The sequence below is a fragment of the Lepus europaeus genome, chromosome 21 (assembly GCF_033115175.1).
Source record: "Lepus europaeus isolate LE1 chromosome 21, mLepTim1.pri, whole genome shotgun sequence".
Lineage (NCBI taxonomy): Eukaryota > Metazoa > Chordata > Mammalia > Lagomorpha > Leporidae > Lepus > Lepus europaeus.
Genome location: NC_084847.1, coordinates 21,765,529 through 21,789,398, shown reverse-complemented (window position 1 = coordinate 21,789,398; position 23,870 = coordinate 21,765,529). Strand labels below are relative to the sequence as shown.

General features: G+C 58.8%; 1 protein-coding gene across 1 annotated transcript in view; it reads right to left on the bottom strand.

The window, feature by feature from the left end:
* The window catches only part of IL4R (interleukin 4 receptor), a 34,344-nt gene that overhangs the window by 7,447 nt on the left and 3,027 nt on the right, over positions 1-23,870 (bottom strand). The window contains exons 2-7 of the mRNA XM_062180197.1: positions 10,150-10,237; positions 9,099-9,237; positions 7,889-8,040; positions 6,102-6,253; positions 2,600-2,756; positions 223-322 (exon numbers count right to left, since the gene is read on the bottom strand). Coding sequence (XP_062036181.1) covers positions 223-322; positions 2,600-2,756; positions 6,102-6,253; positions 7,889-8,040; positions 9,099-9,237; positions 10,150-10,219 — 770 coding nt within the window. The 5' untranslated portion in view covers positions 10,220-10,237. The remainder of the gene's footprint in view (positions 1-222; positions 323-2,599; positions 2,757-6,101; positions 6,254-7,888; positions 8,041-9,098; positions 9,238-10,149; positions 10,238-23,870) is intronic.

Below are 23,870 nucleotides of genomic sequence, written 5' to 3'. Positions count from 1 at the left end.
TGCCCAGCGGGGGCCCAGCCTCACCGGCCCCCTGCCCGAGGATCACCCAGGCCCTGGGCTCCTTCTTCTCGGCCCAAGCGGCCCCTCCCACTTCCCCGCTGCTGGGGGAACCCTGTTCCTGCCTCAGTGCTTGGCTGGCGCCCAGGAGCTGCTCAGTGCAGGACAGTGGTGGGCTGTCCCCCACCTGCCCCGGTGGTGCCTTGCACCGAGCCCAGGACTCACTTGATGGCGCTGAAATAGCAGGACAGGCAGATGGCCAGGATGATGACACAAGAGATGCTGACGCCCAGCGGGAGGCGCTGCTTCAGGGGCACCTGGTAGTCTGTGAGCGGGAAGGAAAGCCATGAGCCTGCTTCGTGGCCGCATCCCAGAGCCATGGGCCGAGGCCTCAGCACCCGCCTCCTCCAACACCCGTATCACCTGCTTGCTCCCCTTCTTGCTGCGCTCTCCTCACCCCCAACTCTCTGCACCTGCTGCTCTGACACACGGGGCCACCTCGCAAAGCTGCAACTTGCTTCTCTCTTTCCAGAAATCTGGAGGCCAAGTACGTGACTCAGGAGCCGGACCGCCTGAGTTCAAAGCCTGACTCTTATGTATCCTGGTAGGCATAGTCATTGGGATGTCACCAGAAGCTTCAAGAAGCTTCTAGAAAGATTTCTGCTCCCTGGTGAACCAGGTGCCCAGGGTATATGCCCTTGGAGCAACTCTTCTTTTCTAGTGTGTACAGCAGCCCCCATGGAGCCGCGAAGGTCAAGTTCACGGACAGAATGCTGCCAAGCTGCGGGCGGCAGAGGGAACATTGCGATGGAGTCACTTGGCTGCCAGAGCCCGGGGAGGTCCCCCTATGGGACTCCATTCCTCCTGAGATCATTGTTCCAAGGCAGAACCCCCTGCTGGCTAAGATGCCCGTGTCCCACATCCGAGTTCCCGGGTTCAAGGCTCAGCTCCAGCTCCCTGCTAATGCACACCCTGGGAGGCGGCAGTGACCTTGGGCTCAGGTCCTTGGGCTCCTGCCACCCATGCGGGAGACCCGGATGGAGCTTCTGGGTCCTGGCTTCAACCCCAGCTCAGCCCCAGCCGCTGCAGGCAGTGGGGAGTGAACCAGCAGACGGCAGTTCTCTCTCTAGTATGGCTGTCTCTCTGCCTCTCAAACACAAGAAATGAAACCTATAGATTCCTAGCTAAAACTGTGCTCCCGATGTTTTAAACCTGGGTTTCAAGACAATTAGTGTCCTTCGTGTGTCTATGTCTTTTATGTATTTAAAACATAGAATTTTTGTTTTTTTATTTGACAGGTAGAGTTATAGACAGTGAGAGAGAGAGACAAAGAGAAAGGTCTTCCTTCCGTTGGTTCACTCCCCAAATGACTGCACCGATCCGAAGCCAGGAGCCGGGTGCTTCCTCCCAGTCTCCCGTGCAGGTGCAGGGACGCAAGCACTTGGGCCATCCTCCACTGCCTTCCCGGGCCACAGCAGAGAGCTGGACTGGAAGAGGAGCAACCAGGACTAGTACCCAGCGCCTAACCGGGACTAGAATCCTGGGGTGCCGTCGCCGCAGGCAGAGGATTAGCCTAGTGAGCCACGGCGCCGGCCTAAAACATAGTATTCTTGGGGCCAGCGCTGTGGCATAGCAGGTAAAGCCGCCGCCTGCAGTGCTGGTATTCCGTATGGGCACTGGTTCAAGTCCCGGCTACTCCACTTCCGATCCAGCTCTCTGCTGTGGCCTGGGAAAGCAGTATTAAGTGGCTTAAGTCCTTGGGCCCCTGAGCCTATGTGGGAGACCCGGAAGAAGCTCCTGGCTCCTGGCTTCTGATCGGTGCAGCTCTGGCTGTTGCGGCCAATTGGGGAGTGAACCAGCAGGTGGAAAATTCTCTCTCTCTCTGCCTCTCCTTCTCTCTCTGTGTAACTCTGCCTTTCAAATAAATAAATCTTTAAAAAAAATAAAACAGGGGCGCCGGATTCTATCCCGGTTGCCTCTCTTCCCGTCCAGCTCTCTGCTGTGGCCCGGGAGTGCAGTGGAGGATGGCCCAAGTCCTTGGGCCCTGCACCCGCATGGGAGACCAGGAGAAGCACCTGGCTCCTGGCTTCGGATCAGCGAGATGCACCGGCCACAGCGGCCATTGGAGGGTGAACCAACGGCAAAAAGGAAGACCTTTCTCTCTGTCTCTCTCTCTCACTATCTACTCTGCCTGTCAAAAAAAAAAAATATATATATATATATATAATAAATAAAACATACTATTCTCAGTTGAGATACAGTTCTAGAGAATTCAGCGGGCAAAGAGGCCCAGGGCATAAAAAAAAAATCCCAGGACCTTTATCCTGGAGCTTGACAAAACGGACAGAGACTCGGTCCCCAAGTTTCCACCAGGAGGAAACACACCCCTAAACCAGAGGCTTTCCCGCCGGACTGCTCCGCGAGCCAGAACAAGCCTTCCGCGAGGGGCTCGGCTGTCCCCGCTGCCCTGACCCATCCACCCTGCCCATTGCCGAGTCTGCCCTGGCTGGCAGAGGCGTCCCAAGCCCGAGCCAGGAGCACACACAGGCGCCGCCGGGCCCCGCGGTGGCAGCCGGGAGCAGAGACCCCAAGTGGCACTCACGGTTCTGCCACCTGGCGCTGGCACTCCAGTCACTCCAGGCGCTGTCGTAGCTCCCGGCCCGGGACCTCACCCGCACCGAGTAGGAAACCCCGGCCTTGAAGCTGCTGGCTGGCAGGCGCAGGGTGGGCTCCTGGTAGGTCACGTTGTAGATTTTGATCTGGAAGAAGAGAGCGAGATGCGAGTGTACCTGCTGGGGGGGGGGGGGGAGGGCCCTGTTCCCTGCCCTGGCTGCTGGCCTTAGCTGACCATTTCAGAGCCGCCATGCCGGCTACTCGGTTCTCCCCCCAGTGCAGGCCATGGGGGCCCTGGGTAGGCTCTGCTGTGGATTGGCCGTGCCCTATTCCCTGAGCGGGCAACTAATATTTCTGAGTGTCACTTTCCTCAGCTGGAAGAGGAGGGTCAGGGTCCTTCCAGTTTCTGCTGTGTGACCTTAGGTCAGTGACACAGCCTCTCTGGACCCCAATGTCCTCACGTGCACAGTGGGAGGGCCCACTCCTAGCAGGTTTGCGGGGAGGTCGGTGCTCCTTGGGCAGCACCAGCAGGGCCAGGGCAGCCCTCCGCAGGCCTCCCGTGGCTCCTGGACACCTCCGTGGTCAAGCCCCGAGCCTCGCACCCTGTGCCACGGTGCCTCCCCAGGGAAGCGCCACCCAAGATCTACTGTTCAGGGAACAGGATGCAGACTGGCGTGCGTCGCCTGCTGCCTTTTATGTTTTTGAAACAAGGGAGAAGCCACAGAGCTGGTGACGGACAGACTGAGGGTGGCAGGAGCCAGAGGGCCTGGGAAAAGGGGCGGGGCGGGGGTGGCTCCTGCTTCCCTGACCTCTCCTGCCTTATTTTCAGCCCATCTAGGTTGGGTGGAGCTGACCCCACTGCAGCTCCGGAGGCGGGCATGTGACTCAGCTCTGGCCAATCAGAGCATGCCCCCAGCACCTCTCTGCTCCCACAGACAGTGATTGGTCCAGAGGTGGGCATGTGACTCATGTCTGGCCAATCAGAGCACCTCTGTCCTCCCACAGCCAGAGACTGGCAAGTGATCCAAGTCAGGCCAAGTGGGTTTCAGCCATGGGACTTATATTGGGATCATTAAAAAGGAATACAAATAGAAATATGAATTTTCCCACAATAGCTTTGGGCATAGGCCTGGAGCTACAAGTGGGCATATCTGCTACTACATAAGAGAAAAGCCTGCCTAAAAATGAAGCCAACGCAGAATAAGGCAGGGCCAGGAGGTCGACAGAGTCCTGGAGCCTGGATCCAGCCATGCCTGGAGGAAGCTCTAGAAATAAACACTTCCTTGGCCTCTCTCCCTGCAGGTCCTGCACAGTTCTGGGAACGGGAAGATGTATTGATCAAACCTAACCTGCCCCATTCTCCAGCCACCCCAACTGCTGAGTGAACCCGCTGCCCCATTCCTGCCCGGTCCCTGTATCCTGGCCCAGTGCCGTGAAGGAAACCACTCGTGGGAGATGTAACACAACACCCAGTTGCCTCCACTGGTGTGGCGGGAAGAGGCAACAAGAGCCAGCACAGGGGCTGAAGGCTGGGGGCTGGGCTCAGCCAGGTCCCAGGACACAAGGCGGGGCCCCGAGCAGCCACTGCACAGGGTGAAGAAGCGCGTAAGGTGGGGTGGGGCGGGGGTGCCAGGCCTGCCCAGGTCGGGAGAGGGTGGTGGGGGTGGACATGGAAGAGCAAAGCCAGATGGCATTTAGGACGTGGGGGAAGCTGATCTGCATCCACACATCTTGCTCCCAGCAGCCCGAGGGGGTCAGCTCTCCTGTTGTCCCCAGGTCATGGCTGGGGAAACTGAGGCACAGAGTGGTTACACCATGGCTACCAAGTGGCAGGGTGGGCACTGGGACCCAGCTGTGAGCGACGCTGGGGCTGGGGAGTTTCGATGGCCCCACAGGGCGTTTGTGAGGCAGCTGGGTTTGGGGTGCCATGCAGGTGGCAGGAAAGGACCCCAGGCCCACCTGCAGCTGAGACAGTGGGGGCCACACCGCCCAGGGGTGTGGCCCGGCCCCCGGCATTGCTTGCTTGATGGCTTCCTATAAATCAACTCTCCCCTTTATTTATTTCAAGAGTGATGTATTCATTTGAAGTCAGAGTTACAGAGAGAGAGGGAGAGACAGAGAGATCTTGCTTCCCTGATCCACTCCCCAAATGGCTTCAGGAGCCAGGAGCCAGGAGCTTCATGTGGGTCCCCCAGGCAGGTGCAGGGGCCCAAGCCCCTGGGCCATCCTCCACTGTTTTGCCAGATGCATTAGCGGGGAGCTGGACTGGAAGAGGAGCAGCCGGGGCTCGAACCTGCATCCAAATGGGTGCAGATGGCGGCTTAACCTGCTGCCCACAGCACCGGCCCCTGTGCTCTCCCTTTTTAAAGAGGTCAATCCCTCTATTTAAAAAGGGGATAGGTATTTGGCGCAGTGGTTAAACAGACTCCAGCTTCCCACTAATGCGCACCCTGGGAGGCAGCAGGTGATGGCTCAAGTACCTGGGCCCTTGTCACCCAAGTGGCAGACCCAGAGTGACTTCTGGGCTCTTGGCTTCAGCCTGGCCCAGCCCGGGCTGTTGTGGGCAGCACAGTGGATGGAAGATGGATCCCTCTCCCTCTCTCTCTGTCACTCTGCCTTTCAAATACAATGTGGGGGGCCAGTGCTGTGGTGCAATGGGTTAAAGCCCTGGCCTGCAGTGCTAACATCCCATATGGGCGCTGGTTCGAGACCCGGCTGCTCCACTTCTGATCCAGCTCTCTGCTGTGGCCTGGGAAAGCAGTGGAAGATGGCCCAAGTCCTTGGGCCCCTGCACCTGCGTGGGAGACCCGGAGGAAGCTCCTGGCTCCTGGCTTCTGATCGGCACAGCTCCAGCTGTTGCGGCCAATTGGGGAGTGAACCAGCGGATAGAAGACCTCTCCTCTCTCTGTGTAACTCTGACTTTCAAATAAATAAATAAATACATATTTTTAAAAAAAGGAATAAATTAAAAGGAACCCCCCTGCTACCACTGCTGGGAATGAAAAGCAAGGAGCACCTGCCAAGCACCTGCCCATGGCAGCAAATGGGACCAGGAGCGGGGCGGCCTTGACTTCTGGCTGAACCTATTTTCTCGGAGGTGGTGGTGGTGGTGGTGGTGCTGGGTGGGGGGAGGGCGGGTGATTCTAAGCCTGGGGCCTCCCACCTCTGTCAAAAGAGGGATTAATGACTAAGCCAGCTCCACCGAGCCTTCTTGGTTGGATTGGCTTTGAGAGGAATTGACCTGCGGTGGCAACCTGGCTTTGGGACTTGGATTCCTGAAATGTGAGGCCGAGGTGCACCTGTTCTGCTCCTCACAGCCCACCCCCCCAAAACAGGTGTGGCCCGGAGTCCTTCCTAGCACAGCAGGGACAGGAAACAGAACAAAGGCTCAAAGGCCCCCTCTCTGCACCCCACGCAGTTGAGAGCCTTGCCCGGGACAGTGCCAGCCCAAGCTCCCTCGCTCCCAGGAGGCCGTGGAGGACCCTGCTCACCTCCACGGGGTCCTCCTCGCTGGAGACGTTGAGCATGTAGGACAGTTCGTCATACAGGAAGTTGTTCGGAGGGTATGGGTTGCTCCAGGTCAGCAGCACCGTGTCAGAGACGTTGGTGTGGACCGTGAGGTTGCCGGGGGTCTTGGGTTTCACTGTGGGAGAAAAGTGAAAGTTGCCTGCATGAGGGGCCGCCCGGGGTGATGCAAGAGACCATGGCCCAGCACCCGGCTGCACCTGCGCCCACAGGCCACCTGGCTTTGTCACCGCCGGCGCTGCCGCAGTGCCTGGGATGGGGTGCCGCGCCCACCGAGAGACCTAAGGAGAAGCCATCACCATGATGATGACAATGACAAAGACGATGATATTTCTAAAATGCAAAACAGCGGGGGCCCGTGTTGACACTGTGGGGTAAGCCACTACTTGAGGCCACGGATCCCCTACTGGAACACTGGTTCAAATCCCGGCTGCTCCACTTCCAATCCAGCTCCCTGCTCATGTGCCTTGGGAGATCAGCAGAAGATGGCCCAAGCACTTGGGCCCTTGCATCCACATAGGAGACACAGAGGAAGCCCATGGCTCCGGCTTGACCCAGCCCTGGCTGTTGTGGCCATTTGGGGAATGAACCAGCCAGGAGCCAGGAGCCTCTTCCAGGTCTCCCATGTGGGAGCAGGAGCCCAAGCACTTGGGCCATCTTCTGCTGCTCTCCCAGGCACATTAGCAGGGAGCTGGATCAGAAGTGGAGCAGCTGGTTTTTGAACCCGTGCCTGTATGGAATGCTGGTGCCGCAGGCAGTGGCTTAATCCACTATGCCACAAAGCCAGACCCAATAAGCCTATCTTTTAAATATGTTATTTATTTTTATTTATTTGAAAGGGGGGGGGGAGAGAGCTAGAGAGAGCGAGAGAGAGCCAGGAACTGGATCCAGGTCTCCCACGTGGGGGGCAGGGACCCGAGCACTGGGGCCATCATCTGCTGCCTCCCAGGGTGAGCAGGTGCAGGGAGTGGGAGCAGAGTCGCCCTGGAACCCAGACACCAGACACCCTGATATGGTATGTGGGCATCTCGAGGGGTGTCTAGCACTGACAGCGAACAATACACCAGTATACAACTGCTTTGCAAGCTCACTCATGGGGCCAGTCCTGCCCCTGAGCAGGACTCCCGGGAGGCTGGCTGTGCTGGGAGGCCCCCAGGGGGCGTCTCTGCCCGAGACTCTCCCTGAATTCCGCCTGCGCTCTTCCAGGGAGCCATGAGACTTGAGACAGCGCGCTGACCTTGCTTCTCTGAGCAACGGTTTTAGTCAATCGCTAAAAGGGGGTGCCCATTCCCTTTGGAAACTTAAGGTTCCGAGAGGCCTTGGGACTCCCCCAAGGTCACCCAGCAAGATGTGAGTGGTGTCTTAAGTTCCTGTTTTAAACTAACTATGCTAGGGCGAGCTCGTGGGGCGGGGGCGGGGGAGGATTCCCGCAGGGATTCGGGGGTCCAGGACAAGGTCAGCCTGCCTTGGTCAAAACCACTGAACAAGGCAATGGAGGACAGACAGACTGTCCCCAGGTCCTGCTTCCATCTATAGCAAGCTCGTCTTCCGTTAACGTGCGCCACCTCCACATGCCCTCCTGGCCGCTTCAATCCAGGGGGCTGTATTCAATCGCTAAGCCAAGGTGCTGGGGGTGGAGAGCCCCAGCAGATCTGAGGCTTCCTCCTGCTGCTCCGACCCCACAGCGCCTGCACGGGAGCCCGGCCAGCCTGGCCGGCATGGAGGCGACTGCGCCCAGCCCCCCACCACTCACCATTCTCGCTGGGCTTGAAGAAGGCCGACCACAGCAGCTGGCGCCCCGCCCACAGGTCGAGCTTGTAGGTGTCCCCTCCGAACATGACCTCCATGAACATGTGGCACACGCACACGGTGTCTCTGAGGTTCTCGGGGATGCACGTGTAGTTCCTGCAGACACGGGGGCCGGGGTTAGGCTGGACACGTGGAGGCTGCCGGCGAGTCACGGCCAGACCCCGGCACATGCCAAGGAGCCATGTTGGCTCCCAACTTCCCGATGGCCCGGCCTCCAGGACCCCACGGGGCACTTGGGTACCAGTTCTCTCCCAGCTTCTCAGTGCTACGGCCGCGGTAGACTAAACACAGCCACGGACACAGGATGTGCGTGAAGCGGCGGGGTTGTGATAAAGCTTTATTTACACAAACTGACTTGTGGGCTGGGTTTGGCCCGTGGCTGTGGTTTGCCAACCCTTGGTCTATGCCACTGCACTGAAGCAGAGTATAATCGTGGAGTAGCCCCTGGACCAGTGCACCCTACACGAGATGCACCCATCACTGGGTGCCTGTGTGCCTGATCATGTCTTATTATCCACTTGTCCATCCATCATCCACCTGTCACACGGCGTCCCAGAGGAGCACCTGTGACAACCTGGCTGCCATCACCATGAACTCTGTGCTCACTTTATTACCGTCCCCCCCATCAAGTCTCCTCCAAGCCTAGTCTGGGCATTGGGGTCAAGGTCAAGGTCAAGTTTCACTGATTCTCCTGTCACCAAGACAGGACCCGGCTTCCACTCTCAGGAGGCTGCAGCAGCGGTGACTGCCAGAGGCCATGGATGTGTGACACCGCCCCTGCTCTGAGGGCTGCTGGAGAGCAGGGTGGAAATCTCTCAGGCATAAGTTCTAACAAGGTAGCGATCGCTTGATGGGGGCCACCCAAACCACAGCGTTGGGGGTCCTAAGCCACATAGTCTGAGAACTTCTCGTCTCGTCCAATAGCCACAGACCCCTGGGACAGTCTGCTCAGAGTCCCAGGGGCCCTCCGCCCTATCTCAGACCCCACCTCTCTCTGTCCCTGCACCCACGAAGCCTCAGCAAACCGAGTTTGGCACTGTGCCCTGTGGCGCAGCGCCCAGACCAGGCCAGGGCTAGCCCTTTAGGGCATAGCTCCAGGAGCTGACTTACCTGGCCTCCAGCCCCCAGTCTCCCCAGCACCCACTCAGACTCACTCAGGGACCACAGCCTCCAGCTGGTAGGACAGGCTGAGCTCGGCGCTGCAGTTGGTGGGACGGGCCATCTCCCACTCGCAGGTGGAGATGCTGAGGTAGTCGGAGATGCAGGACGGCTTGTGTAGCACTTGGGCACTCCCTGGAGAAACAAAGGAACATCCTCTCTGAGCAGCCGGGAACCCACAAGTCTGGGGAGGGGAGGTGGGAGGACAAGTACCGCCGCCGAGACAGGCGGGAAACCGGCTCTCCTAGCACAAAGCAGACCCTGGCACGCACCACGCAGCCCCGTCCCACGGCTCAGGGGCCAGGACCAGGACTCCTGCGGCTTGAGCGGAAGGAACTGGATGCACCTGCACCTTCCGCGAACTCAATACCCTTGGCCGGTGCACAGCCAACCCCTGGAACAGGTGCCAGGTGGGGGAAGGGCGTTCTCTCAATATTCCCTGCCCCACCCTCTCTGAGCTCAGGAGGCCGACCCCAGGGTCTCCATCACGCAGGGGATCCTGGCCCTCTAGCTCCCAGTGGGTTCAGCCTATGGGTGGGAGAGGCTGGAGTCCTCCTCTCGGCTCCCTCCTAGCTAATCAGGGGCCTGTGGGGATGGGGGTCCTGGAGTCTGTACATTGGCTTTGCTTCGTGGCTTGAGATCCCCGCGGCATCCCAGCTGACGTCACTGCATAGCTAAGCAGAGGCGCCAGCCACCAAACCAACAGCCCCAAGGTCATCTCATGTCCAAAACAAACCCCGATCGCCACCTGCTCCCCCAAAACACCTGTCCCTGGCGGAGCCGTCCGCATCCTGGATTAGACGGCCGTGCAGCTGAGCCGGGTCGCTTTCTGCCGCTGCCTGCCGTTGCTGTTCAGCGGGGCCATGAGCTGCTTCCGTTGAGCATTGATTTCCAACTCAACTTACCATGGGGACCATGATCATTGCTCACACCATCGCCTCTGATGATGCAACCCCGGGGGATCTTTGCTTTGCTCACGGACATACCCCAGGCCCCTGGGACGTAGTTCACGGTCGACAACGGGATGATGGACTGGGGGTGACTTACCAGAGGCTGCCGCCCACACCAGGATCAGGCAGCTCACAGGGAGCAGGAGCCCAGAGCAAAGCCGCCCCATCGGGACAGGGGAAGAGGCCTGTGGAGACACAGCAAGTGGGTTAGTGCCCGCCTAACATGGGAAGGGGCCCTGCTTTGCTCTGGCCTTTCGTGCCTCTGCCTGCAAGAAGCCTTCCAGGTTAGCTGAGCCAAGATCACACAGCCTCTTTGTGTGGAGAACCACGCACAGGCACGTGCGCGCACGCATGCGCCCACACACACACACACACACACACACACGTCTTGGATGATCCCCTTTCTTAAGAACCTGCTTGGTCACCTGCAAGCTGTGGACCAGGAGCAAGCTGCCCTTCCATGCCTCAGTTTCCTTATCCGTGAATGGGGCCAGAAACAGCAGAGCATCATGGGAGTTACAGGAGCTGACATGGCAGAGACCCTTAAATGGTGACCAGAACACAGCCAAAGCTTGATGTACCCGGGCTACTGCGTCAGACTGGGTAATGTGCGAGGGAGAGACATCTCGCGCCCACAGGCAGAAGCTCGGGAGTCCCAGGCATCAGCGGACGTGGGGGCTGCTCTCTGCTCTCTGTATGACACCACCCCCAGGCCAACCTGCTCCCTCCAACTCCCACTCACGGGCCAGAGCCCTGGGGACCTAAGCACTCACCCTAAGTCAGGGCTTCTCAATGCAATCCTTTGGGGGATGAACTCCAACACAGGATTTTTGGTGGTGGTGGGGGGGAGGCAAACTCAGACCACAGCGCCATTTAAGAAAGACACTCCGGGGGCCGGTGCTGTGGCGTGAGGGCTAAGCTGCCACTTGGGACACTGGCATCCCAAATCAGAGTGTGGGTTCCAGTCCCAGCTGCTCCACTTCCGGTCTAGCTCCCTGCTAATGTGCGTGGAAAGCAGCGGAGAGTGGTCCAAGTGCTTGGGTCCCTGCCACTCACATGAGAGGCCCACGCGGAGTTCTGGGATCCTGGCTTTGGCCTAGCCCAATGCTGCCTGTTGGGGCCATTTGAGGAATGGGCCAGTGGATGGAAGAGCTCTCTCTCTCTCCATCTCTCTCTGTTGCTCTGCCTTTCACGTACATGGAAAGAAATATACATTTTTTTTTCCTAAAAAAGAAGCCATCCAGAGGCAGCATTCCCCCAGTGTGAAGAGCAGGCCAATGAGTCAAAATATGAGAGGACTTCACAAAGTTCATGGAAGCATGGAATTCAAAGATACTTTGGTGCAAAAAAGCTGAGAACTCCATGCACAGTGTTCCCATGAGCGCTGAGGAGCCCTCATGTGCATGGATTTCAAAAGCTTTTGCTCCAGAATAAACTTACCTTTAAAAAAATTATTTGAGAGAGAGAAAGACACACACACGAGAGAGCGAGCAAGAGAGCGCGCAAGCTACCAATCCACAGGTTCATTCCCTATGGCCCCCAAATGGCCCCCAGCTGGAACCAAGAACTCAATGAGGTCTCCCACGTGGGTGGCAGGGACCCAAGTATCCGAGCCATCACTGCTGCCGCCCAGGGTGCATCAGTGGGAACCTGGAGTCGGGAGCAGACGCGGATGGAACCCAGGCCCTCTGACATCCGATACAGGCGTGCTAACTGGCTCTGCCTAGCGCCCACCCTCCTGATGGATCTTTTACATCTGCATGTCCACAAGCTTCTGGAAGCACCCCACCCAATACAGGACTCACTTTACAGGGTGGACCCTAGCGGGCGTGGCTTTCACCCAAGGATTAAGGTGAACCACCCAGAGCAAGACACGGCATTGCTTCTTAGGGGCTGTCGGCCACGTGCAGCCGTCACACTTCCGACGACGGACACTCTGAAGCCACTGCAGGTTCACGCTCTTCCACGAGTGTCCCAGGTTTCCAGAGCAAGGGACTCAGGGGCGAGCTGTCCCTTCTTCAACCGTCTGCCACCCCAACAGCCAGGACCAGCCTTGCTCACTGATGAATCCTAGCAGGTGCACCTAACTCAAGTCAATGACTTTGAACATGACCTGGGGCCCCTCGTGGGCTCAGCACAAGGGTAGAGGAGGGGGCCTTGGCCTTGCCCTGCTGGGAGTCCCAGTGGAAGATCACAGAAGGGGGCGGGGCGCGGGTCCCCAGCACCAGCTTCTTCTGCACAGCCTCAGAAGGGTTCACAAGTTCACAGGGGCCCGCAGCAGCCTGTGGCGGAGATGGCAAAGGTCTCCCTTCATCTCCAAGTGTGAGTACAGAGAAACAGAGTGGCCAAGGGGCCTGCCGGAAGCCACAGAGCAGCAAGACCTTTGAGGTGAAGCTCTCCGAAGGCGGGTCGGGCAGTCAGGCCGCCCAGCCAGGGTCGGAGGAAACAGCCCATCCGCCACACTCGGCGCCCTCCCCTGATCTGCGGTGGAGGGCACACCCGGATACATGCGTGTGCACACACACACACACAAACGTGCACGCACCGGCTGGCTTCACACATAGGCAGCTGCTGCTTTAAAAAATATTTATTTATTTATTTGAAAGAGTGAGAGAGAATCTTCCATTTGCTGGTTCACTCCCCAAATGGCTGCAACAGCTGGGGCTGGATCAGGCCATGGCCAGGAGCCAGGAGCTCCATCCGGGTCTCCCATGTGGGTGGCCGGGGCTCAAGCACTCGGGCCATCTTCTGCTGCTTTTCCCAGGTGCATGAGTGGGGAGCTGGATGGAAAGGGGAGCAGCCGGGACTCAACCATTCAGGATGCCGGCACGGCAGGTGCCACCACACTGGCCCCTGGGTGCTGCATCTTAACAGAAGCCACAGCACAGGTGCAGTAAGTACAGAGGCCTCTGCGCACAGCTCAGGGAACAGAGGCGCAGAAGAGCCAAGGAACTGACAGTCAATCACCAGGTGACCAGGACGTGTGGCAGAGGCAACAACTTCAAGTGCCGCTGTGAATCCTGGGGTTCTTGATGAGTGGGGGCTGACCTGGACAGGAATACCCTGCAAATACCCCGTCTCAGACACATTGCCACCACTCTCTGCTTGCTTCCCGCCACGGAAGGGGCACTCACTCCCAGGCCACGGCCGAGCAGGGCCCAGCTGTCGGAAACAGCATCCTCTGTGTGTGCACCACACAGGTAGAACCCTGCGTGGGGCTGGGAGCTTTGCCTGCGGCATTGGACGTACCGCCCTGCTGCACCTGCCCAAGAACCCAGCACCCCCACTTTCCTGCTAAACAAATGGGCCAGCGGGGCCGAGACCTGTGCCTGCCAGCTGGGGCAGAGCGAGAGTCGGTACCCAGGCCTGGGGGCGCGCGACTGACGAAGCAGGTAAGACCCTGCTTGCGATGCCTGCATCTCCTATCGCAGTGCTCTGCTCCCAACTCCGGCTCCCTGCTCATGCGCACTCTGGAAGGCAGCTGGGGACGGCTCACATACTTGGGTCCCTGCCATCCATGTGGGAGATCCTGATGGAGTTCCAGGCCCCTGGCTTTGGCCTGGCCCAGCCCTGACCACTGCGGGCATGTGGGGAATGAAGCAGTGGATTGAAAATCTTTCCATGTCTCTGTCTTTCGAACAAAATCAACTAAAAATTAAAAGAAAAATGGACCCAGGTCTGTCTACCTCTGAACCCACAGAGCCTTCCAGTATGTTGGTGTGTTCAGCTTCTCATCCGAGAACCACAGGTGGAACCCCAGTAAGATGAATGAACTAGGAAGAGGCCGGCACTGTGGCGTAGTGGGCTAAGCCTCTGCCTGCGGCGCCGGCATCCCATATGCGTGCTGGTTCGAGTCCCGGCCGCTCCACTTCTGATCCAGCTCTCTGCTATGGCCTGGGAAAGCAGCAGAGGACGGATCAAGTACTTGGGTCCCTGCCCCTGACATAGGAGACCTGGATGGAGTTCCAGGCTCTTGACTTCAGCCTGGCCCAGCCCTGACTGCTGTGGGCATCTGGGGAGTGAACCAGCAGGTAGACACTCTGTCTGTCTGTCTCTCTCTCTCGGTCACTTTGCCTTTCAAATACATTTTTTTTTTGACAGGCAGAGTTAGATAGTGAGAAAGATAGACAGAGAGAAAGGTCTATGGCCAGCACCGTGGTTCAATAGGCTAATCCTCCGCCTTGCGGCGTCGGCACACCGGGTTCTAGTCCCGGTCGGGGCGCCGGATTCTATCCCGGTTGCCCCTCTTCCAGGCCAGCTCTCTGCTGTGGCCCGGAAGTGCAGTGGAGGATGGCCCAAGTGCTTGGGCCCTGCACCCCATGGGAGACCAGGAGAAGCACCTGGCTCCTGGCATCTGATCAGCGCAGTGCGCCGGCCACAGCGGCCATTGGAGGGTGAACCAACGGCAAAGGAAGACCTTTCTCTCTGTCTCTCTCTCTCACTGTCCACTCTGCCTGTCAAAAAAAAAAAAAAAGAAAAAGAAAGGTCTTCCTTCCGTTGGTTCACCCCCCAAATGGCCACTACAGCCGGTGCACTGCGCTGATGTAGGACCCAAGCACCTGGGTCATCCTCCACTGCACTCCCAGGCCACAGCAGAGAGCTGGACTGGAAGAGGAGCAACTGGGACAGAATCCGGTGCCCTAACCGGGACTAGAACCCGGGGTGCTGGCGCCACAGGAGGAGGATTAGCCTAGTGAGCTGCGGCGCCGGCTCAAATAAATTTTTAAAAAATCCTTTCTTTAAAAAGGCCCCTCTCCTAAGCAATGAGTAATCAGTAAAATACAGGCTTCTGAGTGATAAAGCCGATCCCCAAAGAGTACACACTGCGATTGCATGTAACATTCTTGAAATGGCAAATTGTGCAAACAGAAAACAGATGAGTGGTGCAGAGGCTAAGCATGGGGGGTGGCCAGGCCGGCAGTTGGATGTGGCCATAAAAGGAGACAGGAGGGCTCCGGGCAGTGACACAGGCGTTCTGTGTCTTGTCTGTGTGGTGGGTGCTCAGACCTCTGCGTGGGATACAACTGCAAGGAACGGAACACGTGCACACACATACCTGTGCACACACCCACACATGGGCACACACCTGCACATGGGCACACACAGTGATCCGACGGCAAGGAACGGAACACGTGAACATACGCACTCACGCACACACACACGCACACACACATGTACACATGTGCCTGCAGGGAGCCCAGCAACCAGGGGAACCGGAACCAGATCTGGGCCATTGCATGGCCAACATCCGGGTGGCGATGGGTAAGAAGGTACTGCTTGCTAGTGGGGGAACTGAGCGCTACACTGATCTGAAGCCAGGAGCCAGCTCAGTCCATTGCTTACAAACGGCTGTGAAATCTGCATAATTATCCGAAAATACAAAGTTCATGACAATGAAACAAAATCCAAGCCCCCTGATGAGCCAGCCCAGCGACCCTCAAACGCTCGATCCTCGTGTCCTCTCTCCTCCGTCCGTCACACGCCAACCCCCCTCCCCCAGGCATCCCCTGACACCTGGACACCCTCCAACTCTTTCCTCTCCCAGGCCGTCCACGCCTGAGGGAGGCAACTTCTTATCACAGCACCTGTCACCATCTCACATCGTGTTAGTGAGGTTACACACACACGTGTTCATTTCATTTCAGAGAGCAGATGGCAAAGATAGCAAGACCCGACTGCAAAAAAAAAAAAAAAAAAAAAAAAAAATCTTCAACTTCCTGAGATCAAAACACGCCCTGAAAAATAAATAGAAAGCAAGCAGAGGAAAAGGCAATGATCTACGTGACAAAGGGTGAGTGGCCTCAATATGCAAAGAGATCTTCCGAATCAATGAGACAAACACCCCCTTGGGAAAAACAGGCAAAGGACAGAAAAGGTTCACGACGGAAGTGATCCACAGTCGGAAGACGTGACACAGGCCCCTCTCTGTAAGCTGCTGGGGGTGTGAAAGAGAACTTGTCATTTACAGTACGCCCAGCAAGTAACGTGAGCAGCCTCAAAGGTCAAGGAGGAAAATGGAGGTGCAGAGCGGGCAAGTGCCAAGGTCAAGGTCATGGAGTTAGGGGGGCATGCAAAGCTGCAGAAAGCCAGAGCCAGGAGGCGAGCAGAAGCATCGAACCTGGGAATACAGGCCTGCTGGTGATAGAACACAGTTAACTCACAGATTAGAAAATGGGGGTGGGGTGGAGTCAGTGGGGTGCCCTGAAACCACAGGAGCCAGCAGCTCAGCAGGGCTCTTCCCCAGCCCAGATGGGCACAAGGGCCACCTGCACTGCTCCCCTCTGGGCTGAAAACCTGCCTGGAAGGAGGGGACCACCTCTGCAGCCAGGATGCAGCCACCCCATCCACACCCCCCCCACTGTATGCCAGGGACACGGACTGCAGGGGCCTCCGGAGCGGCTCACCCCGAGACTCTCCCATCTGAAGCCGGTCAGCTTCCTCTGGGCTCGGGGACAGCCGGGCCGGGCTGGCAGGGAGCCAGGGACACATTGCTCCCCAGAGCAGCGGCCCAGCTGCGGTTCCCAGAATCAGTGGCCACGTCTGCAGCTCCACCCCAGGTGGTGGCGATGCCCAGAGTGGCTGGGGCCCTGCCCACCCACCCTCCCCAGCTCAGCCCAGCCCCACAGCAGCAAGAATCAGCAAGTTGGCCAACAGAGCGTCCCAGCCTCCCTGGGCGCCTACTGCTTGCTCACGGCCCTCACCCCCTCAGGAGTTCCCCCGGCACCTGCTCTGTACCAGCCACCACAGATCCTACATGCTACTCACCCACTCACTCACTCCCTTCATTGAACAACTATCTTAGTGAGTGCAGAGTTACCGGAGGTTTTGGAGCAAAGTGACATCATGAGACTTTTTTTTTTTTTTTTGACAGGCAGAGTGGACAGTGAGAGAGAGAGACAGAGAGAAAGGTCTTCCTTTGCCGTTGGTTCACCCTCCAATGGCCGCTGCGGCTGGCGCGCTGCGGCCGGCGCACCATGCTGATCCGATGGCAGGAGCCAGGTGCTTCTCCTGGTCTCCCATGCAGGTGCACGGCCCAAGCACTTGGGCCATCCTCCACTGCACTTCCGGGCCACAGCAGAGAGCTGGCCTGGAAGAGGGGCAACCGGGACAGAATCCGGTGCCCCGACTGGGACTAGAACCCGGTGTGCCAACGCCGCAAGGCGGAGGATTAGCCTAGTGAGCCACGGCGCCGGCCATCATGAGACTTTTAAAAGGTCCCTTGGGGGCAGGTGCTGTGGTGCAGCTGGCTAAGCTGTCACCTGGGACTCCCGCGTGCCCTATCAGAGGGCCGCCATCCAGTCCCAGCTTCTTTGCTTCTGATCCAGCTCCCTGATACCACATCTTTTTTTTTCTTTTCTTTTTTATTTGACAGGTAGAGATACAGACAGTGAGAGAGAGAGAGACAAAGAGAAAGGTCTTCCTTCCATTGGTTCACTCCCCAAATGGTCGCCACAACCAGCGTTACACTGATCTGAAGCCAGGAGCCAGGTGCTTCCTCCTGGTCTCCCATGCGGGTGCAGGGCCCAAGGACTTGGGCCATCCTCCACGGACCTCCCGGGCCACAGCAGAGAGCTGGACTGGAAGAGGAGTAAACGGGAGAACCCAGCACCCATATGGGATGCCGGCGCTGCAGGCAGAGGATTAGCCCAGTGAGCCACGGCGCCAGCCCCACTGATACCGCATCTTAAGAGGCAGCAGGTGACACCTCAAGTCCCACCCACGTGAAAGACCCAAACGGAGTTCCACGCTCCTGGCCTCCATTGGCCCAGCCCTGGCTGTTGCAGGCATTTGGGGGAGTGAGCCAGTGGATGCAAGATCTCTCTCTCTCTCTCTCCTGTTTCTCTGTCTTTGCCCTTCAAATAAATAAACAAAACCTAAAGCAAAAACGGGGATCCTCTGGCTGGGGCATGTGAAAGGCTGTGTATGGGTCAAGGGCAGAGGCTGGACCAGGAAACCGGCTCCTGCACTGGTCAGAGCCCCAGCGCCAAACCCCGGGGCTCACACCAGCGTTGTAGGGAGGCGGCCGCTCAAAGAGGTTGAAAGCAGAGTCAACAGGATTCCCCGCCAGCACACAGCACGGATGGGGCGGGCTGGGACAGAGAAAAGACGGTTGAGATGCTGAAACCAGCTCAGAGCAGCCGCCAGGACGCATGGGCTGTGGGAGGGGCTAGTGCGAGAGATGGGACAGTGCGGGCCAGGCCCCAGGGCAGGCACAGCGCAGGAAAGAGAACTGCAGGTCCAAAGGAGGCGGGCTGAGCGAGGGCAGAGAGCAAGGCTCACACCTGCACTCAGAAGGCCCCGCCCGCCCCCAGGGCCCTGCCCCAGGGCCCCGCCCCCCAGGGCCCCGCCCCCAGGGCGAGCAGGTGCCCAGCAAACGACCTTTCACTTCACTCCTAACACTCAGTGACGCGTGAGCCCAGTTTCCAGATTGGGGAGGTCTGTGAGCGAGGAAGGAGTGGAGGGAAGAGATGAGAGGAGAACGGGAGAAGAGCCAGGCAGGGGCGGCCAGGGTCCACTTCCCAACTGCCCAGCTGGGCCGTGGGCGGAGCCTTGGCTGGGGTGGGCGGGGCCTCTGCAGCGATGCTCCAGGGACCAAGGGTCCAGTGAGTCGGGCAGTGGTTCTGGCGATATGGAACAGAGCTGGAAGGCTCAGGCTGGACACTCAATGCGGATCCTTGTGACTGACGCTTGTGACCCAAGCACCTCCACCCTAGATCCTGGAGGCCAAGCCTGGATTCAGAAGATTCCAGAGGGCCAGGGGAGGGCCCCGGGCCCGGTGACCCTGCGTCCCGATCCCATGTGCTCAGGCGCAGCCACTGGCCCCAGACCTGCCTTTATGTCCTGTGGAGCCCAGGTCCCTGCGGCCTGCTGTCACCCTCGCTTCGTCCACTGCTTGTGCAAACCCGAAAGGCACGCCCGCTCCCACCTCCCTAGAGCCTCGTACAGCGCCTGGCACACACCAGAGGCTTCCAGAAAGATCTGCGGATTGTCAGAAGGAAGCCTCCCCTCCCTCACCTCTCCACCTGCTGTGTGCAGGCAGGCCCAGTCAGCCAGCCCTGATGGAGGCAGGGCTTCGGCTCCGGGGGCCAGAAGTGGCCACTTTCTCACCACTTGGTCGACATGGACCAATCGTGGCCCGAAGCTCCCGTAGAGGGCTGGGGGCAGGCAGGTGCTGACTTGTTTGCCTCCTCTTAGTGACGGTCACAGCTCCTGCCGGCCCCCATTGTAGCCATGGAGACGAGGGTCCCAGAGGGGCTTCCAGACCTGGCCGAGGACGCACAGCTTATAAAAGGCGGGGCTGGGGTTTGAGCCCAGGCCTCTGAGCTGTGCGGTCCTTGGCACAGTGGATGGCAGGGAGGAAGCAACCCGGAAGTCCCTCTGTGGGCCCCTCTCCCACCAGCAGGCAGAAGTGGTCAAACAAGACCCCTGCACAGAGCAGCAGACTGAGGCTCCCAGGGGCTCAGGGGGCTCCCCCAAAAGGCGGGGCAGTGAGTGGCCCAGAGGAGTCGGCCCCGCCCTCTGCGCTGGACCTGTCTCAACAGCCACTGGGACTTTGTCCCCTTGGCAGACCCAATGAGCTTGCTGCTCCCTATCGCAGACAGGTGTGGCAAGCAGAAGAGGCAGGCCGCGCGCTCTCGGTCAAGTTCTTCCAGTTGTCCCACCCCACACTGCTGCTAGCACAGGTGTAGGGACACAGAGACGCGGGCAGGGGGCAGCCAGCCAGGTGGGCAGGGGCCACCAGGAGGGCAGGGGCCTGGGAGCATCGCAGACCCAGCAGCACAACCCTGGGCCTTGGTGCACACTCCTCTTGGACTGGCTGGGAGAACCTGACAAACCAAAGGGGTCTTCTCAGAGCCTCTGTCTTCCCATCTGTGAAATGGGGACAAGGCTGCTGGCCTCAGAGAGCAGTTGTGAGAAAGCAAAGAGGCCACGGCTGGGCAAGAGAAACCTGACGCGGTGTGGACAGAGTGAGCGGCAAAGGACGAACTCCGAGCACCAAGAAAGCAACCCAAGGCCCCCCACAAACAGTGGATGCTGCTGCAATGGCAGGAACTGGGCTCACAGGCCCCAGCTGAGGGACAGCAGCTTGACAGGAGGAAGGCAGGGCTGTCGGGTTTCATGCATGTGGGAGACCAACTGGCCTCGGGGTTAGAAGTCAGAGCAGTAGCCGGTGCCGCGGCTCACTAGGCTAATCCTCCACCAGCTCACGGGGTGGGAGGTGGGGAAAATCTGGCAAGCACAAGGCGAGCCCAGGCAGCACGCAGCCACCACCAAGTATGCCTGCAGGTTGCATGAACAGTGGTACGGGCTCCTGATCCAAGGAGGTGACAGTCTGTCTCCCCTCTGACACGGCAGGCTTTGGGGGAATGGGACTCGGAACCATGTCTGCAGCCAGCCCTAACCTTGGGGACAGCACCTGGAACCACTGTGGTGATGGAGTCTGAGCAAGAGGAATCCTGGGCCAGGCCAGAGCAGATGGCTTGTGCTCCTGGCACGGGGATTTGCCCTAGTGTCAGGAGACAGTGTCTCCCCGGGAGCCCTGGCCCCAGCGGCTGCGCCGTCCCGAGTCCCAGCATGGCGCCACGGCCCATCCAGGGATGTTTCGTTTCCTCTTTTGAGAACCTCAGGCCTCCCCTGAGACCCGCAAAGTGGTGCTCGGTGCCTCTGCTCCCCGAATTCCCTGCCAGCCCTTAGTCCCTTTAAACCACACCCCTCGGGCTGGGATGCTGGGAACTGCGGCCAGCTGCAAAGGCTTCTGGGTAGGCAGTGTGAGGTCTGGAATAGCTCAGGGTTCTGGCCTTTCACAGCCCCCAGGGATGAGAAAGAAAGGAGACGGAGGTGACCGCAACAGAGACAGGTTACTTTACTGACGTGAAGTGGGGGGCCACAGTCTGTTCTTGCAAAGAGACAGCACGCAGGGCGCAGAGGGCTGGGTTTTTATCTGGTTAAGGGATGAGTCTGTCGCTGCCTGCCCAGAGGAGGGGGTAGGGAGGTAGGGGGCTTGCAGCTGGCAAAGTAGGGACTAGGGGACTCTTTGAAACCACTGGCAACTTTGATCTGTTTCACAAGCTGTCCCGGGCAACTTGTGGGTTTTGCCAACTGGGTTTGCAAGGCACCTGGGGACACTGAGTCTGATTCCGCACCAAGGGTCTCGACAAAAGGGATGAATTGGGGGAGGGGGGCGGGGAAAGGGTTAGGGAAGAGGCAACATCATGCCCTTTAGACAGCCCTGGGTTTGGATCCTGACTCTGTTACTTCTGAGCTGTGTCACGTTGGGGGGGGGGGGTCTCTCCCAGGCGTCAGTCACCCTCTCAGGGAAATGAGATGACAGCCACTCGCCCCCAGGCCCTCATCCAGTACAGGGTCTGTCCCGTAGCTGATTCTCCCCCCTCCTGCCCCCGACCCCCGCTGCCCTCCGCCCCTCTGCTCAGCTGTCCCCTCACTGTCTGCGATGCAGGCCCGGCTCATTTGAAAGCTGATCTGTAGAATAATCAGATCGTCTGGAAAATGGGGCTCAGAGGAACCAGCCCTGGCCTGACTACACTCCCAGGGTGGCGGGGCAGGGGCGTGGCAGGTGAGCAGCCAATAGGTGACTGCCACACACATCCAGGAGCAGGCGTGGAGCCTAGCAGTTAAAGTGCCTGCATCCCAGGCCGGGCATTGTGGTGTAGTGGGTAAAAACCGCCGCCTGCAGTGCCGGCATCCCATATGGGTACCGGTTCTAGTCCTGGCTGCTCCACTTCCGATCCAGCTGTCTGCTGTGGCCTGGGAAAGCAGTGAAAGATGGCCCAAGTGCTTGGGCCCCTGCACCCGCGTGGGAGACCTGGAAGAAGCTTCTGGCTCCTGGCTTCTGATCAGCCTAGCTCCGCCCATTGCAGCCATCTGGGGAGTGAACCAGCAGATGCAAGACCTCTCTCTCTCTCTGTCTCTCCCCTCCTCTCTGTAACTCCGCCTTTTGAATAAATAAATAAATCTTAAGAAAAAAAATGGCCGCATCCCACATCGGAGTGCTGGGTTCCATGTCCGTCTCCAGCTGCTGACTCTAGCTCCCTGGTGATGTGCACTCTGGTGGCAGCAGGTGGTAGCTCAAATGACCAGGTTCCTGTCGCCCACCTGGGAGCCCTGACCACATTCCTGGCTCCCAGCTTTTCAGCCCAAGCCCAGCCTTGGCTGTAATGGGCATTTGGAGAGTGACCCGGAGGATGGAAGCTAGTCCTATCTATCTATCGATCGATCGATCAATCGGTCAATAGATCAATGGATCGAACATCTGTCTTCTCTCTCTCTCTCTAGCTCTGTATCTTTTCGCCTCTCAAATAAATAAATCTTTTACAACTAAGTGGTGGGAGGGCCTTCAGCATTTGAGCGGAGTTTTCATTGAGTTTAAACACAGCCGTGAACAGGCGGAGCACTCCACACCTTCCAGGTCTACAGCCCTGCCCTGCTGTGTGATCCTCGGCAGGCTCCTGACCCTCTCTGTGCCTGTGTCGCTGCATCTATGAAGCCTGAATAAGAGTGGCAGCGCCCACTGGGTCCTTTAGGGAGTTCCACGGGATAATTCAGGCGTCCGGCTCCGGCACACTTCCCTAGCCTCCATTCCCCACCCAGCACGCCAAGCTTGCCCCCACCTCAGGGCCTTTGCACTTGCTGCTCCTGTCTGGATCACTGTTGCCTGCATATCCACCTCCCCAAGTCAGCCCCTTGCCGGCGCATGCTCCTGGGTCTCCCGTGTCCCCAGCCCAGCCTGGCACCCAACACGAGGGGGCCTCTGTGACTTTCCCCTTCCTCCAGGGGCCATGCAGACTCCTGGCTCCCAGCCCCAGAAGCCGGGGGGGGGGGGGCTTCCTTCCCGGCCCCCCCATCTCCCCTCCCCCCCAGCCTCCCCCAGGATCTGCTTCCTCCTTCTGAGGATGTAGAAGCCTGGAGAGCAGCCTGAGCCCAGCCCCCGCCCCCGCCCCATGCCCCGCGCCCCTCCCCACCTCCCACCTGGCCTTCCCGCAGACCCCAGGTTCCTGAAGCAGCCCCGAAGGTGGTGAGGTGGCCCCACGGCCCCCCCAGAGCCACAGTGAGTCAGCTGGGGCCCAGCCAGAGCCCCAGCACCATCACCGTTTCTTGGAAAGGCATGCGCTGGCGTGTTTACACAGAACCGGGCACAGAGCACAGGGTGTCAGGAAGCGGGTCCTGCCTGCTCCTCAGCCCCTCCCCCTGGCTCATTCTTGTCCTGGGGCCTCTGCCTCCTGCAAATGTCACCTCCTCCGGGAGACCCTCCCTGATTTCACCTTCCTTTATTCTCTCTAGCGCTGTCATCGCCCCCCCCCCATGATTGCAGGATCCCTGCAACCCCTCCCTCCCTCTGCGGTGGGGGGTGTCAGATGGTAACTGAAACTCAATAGGTTTGCTTTGCCCTTTTCACATTCTGCTTAGCGTGAGCTAACCGCTGTGACTAATCAGACCCGTGCTGAGCTCCACATAGAGAGATGTGCACGGAAGAATTCCAGGGGCTCGCTGCAGAGACATGGCTAGAACAGCCGGAGCTCACCTGGGAAGCTCTTGACCACCTTGGATCCAAGCGACCACCCCCCTCCCCTTTCAAGCTGATCCTGAGGCTCTGCCTGGCCATCTTCCTCCCTAAAGCCCCCACTTCCCCTTCCCGCCTTTCAAAAGTCCTCCTGCTGGGTTAGCCAGGTGGGCCTCTGCCTGCATCCCACATGGGCCCCAGTTCGAGACCCAGCTGCTCTGCTTCCCATCCAGCTCCCTGCTAATGAGCCTGGGAGAGCAGCGGAAGATGGGCCAGGTGCTTGGGTCCCTGCACCCACG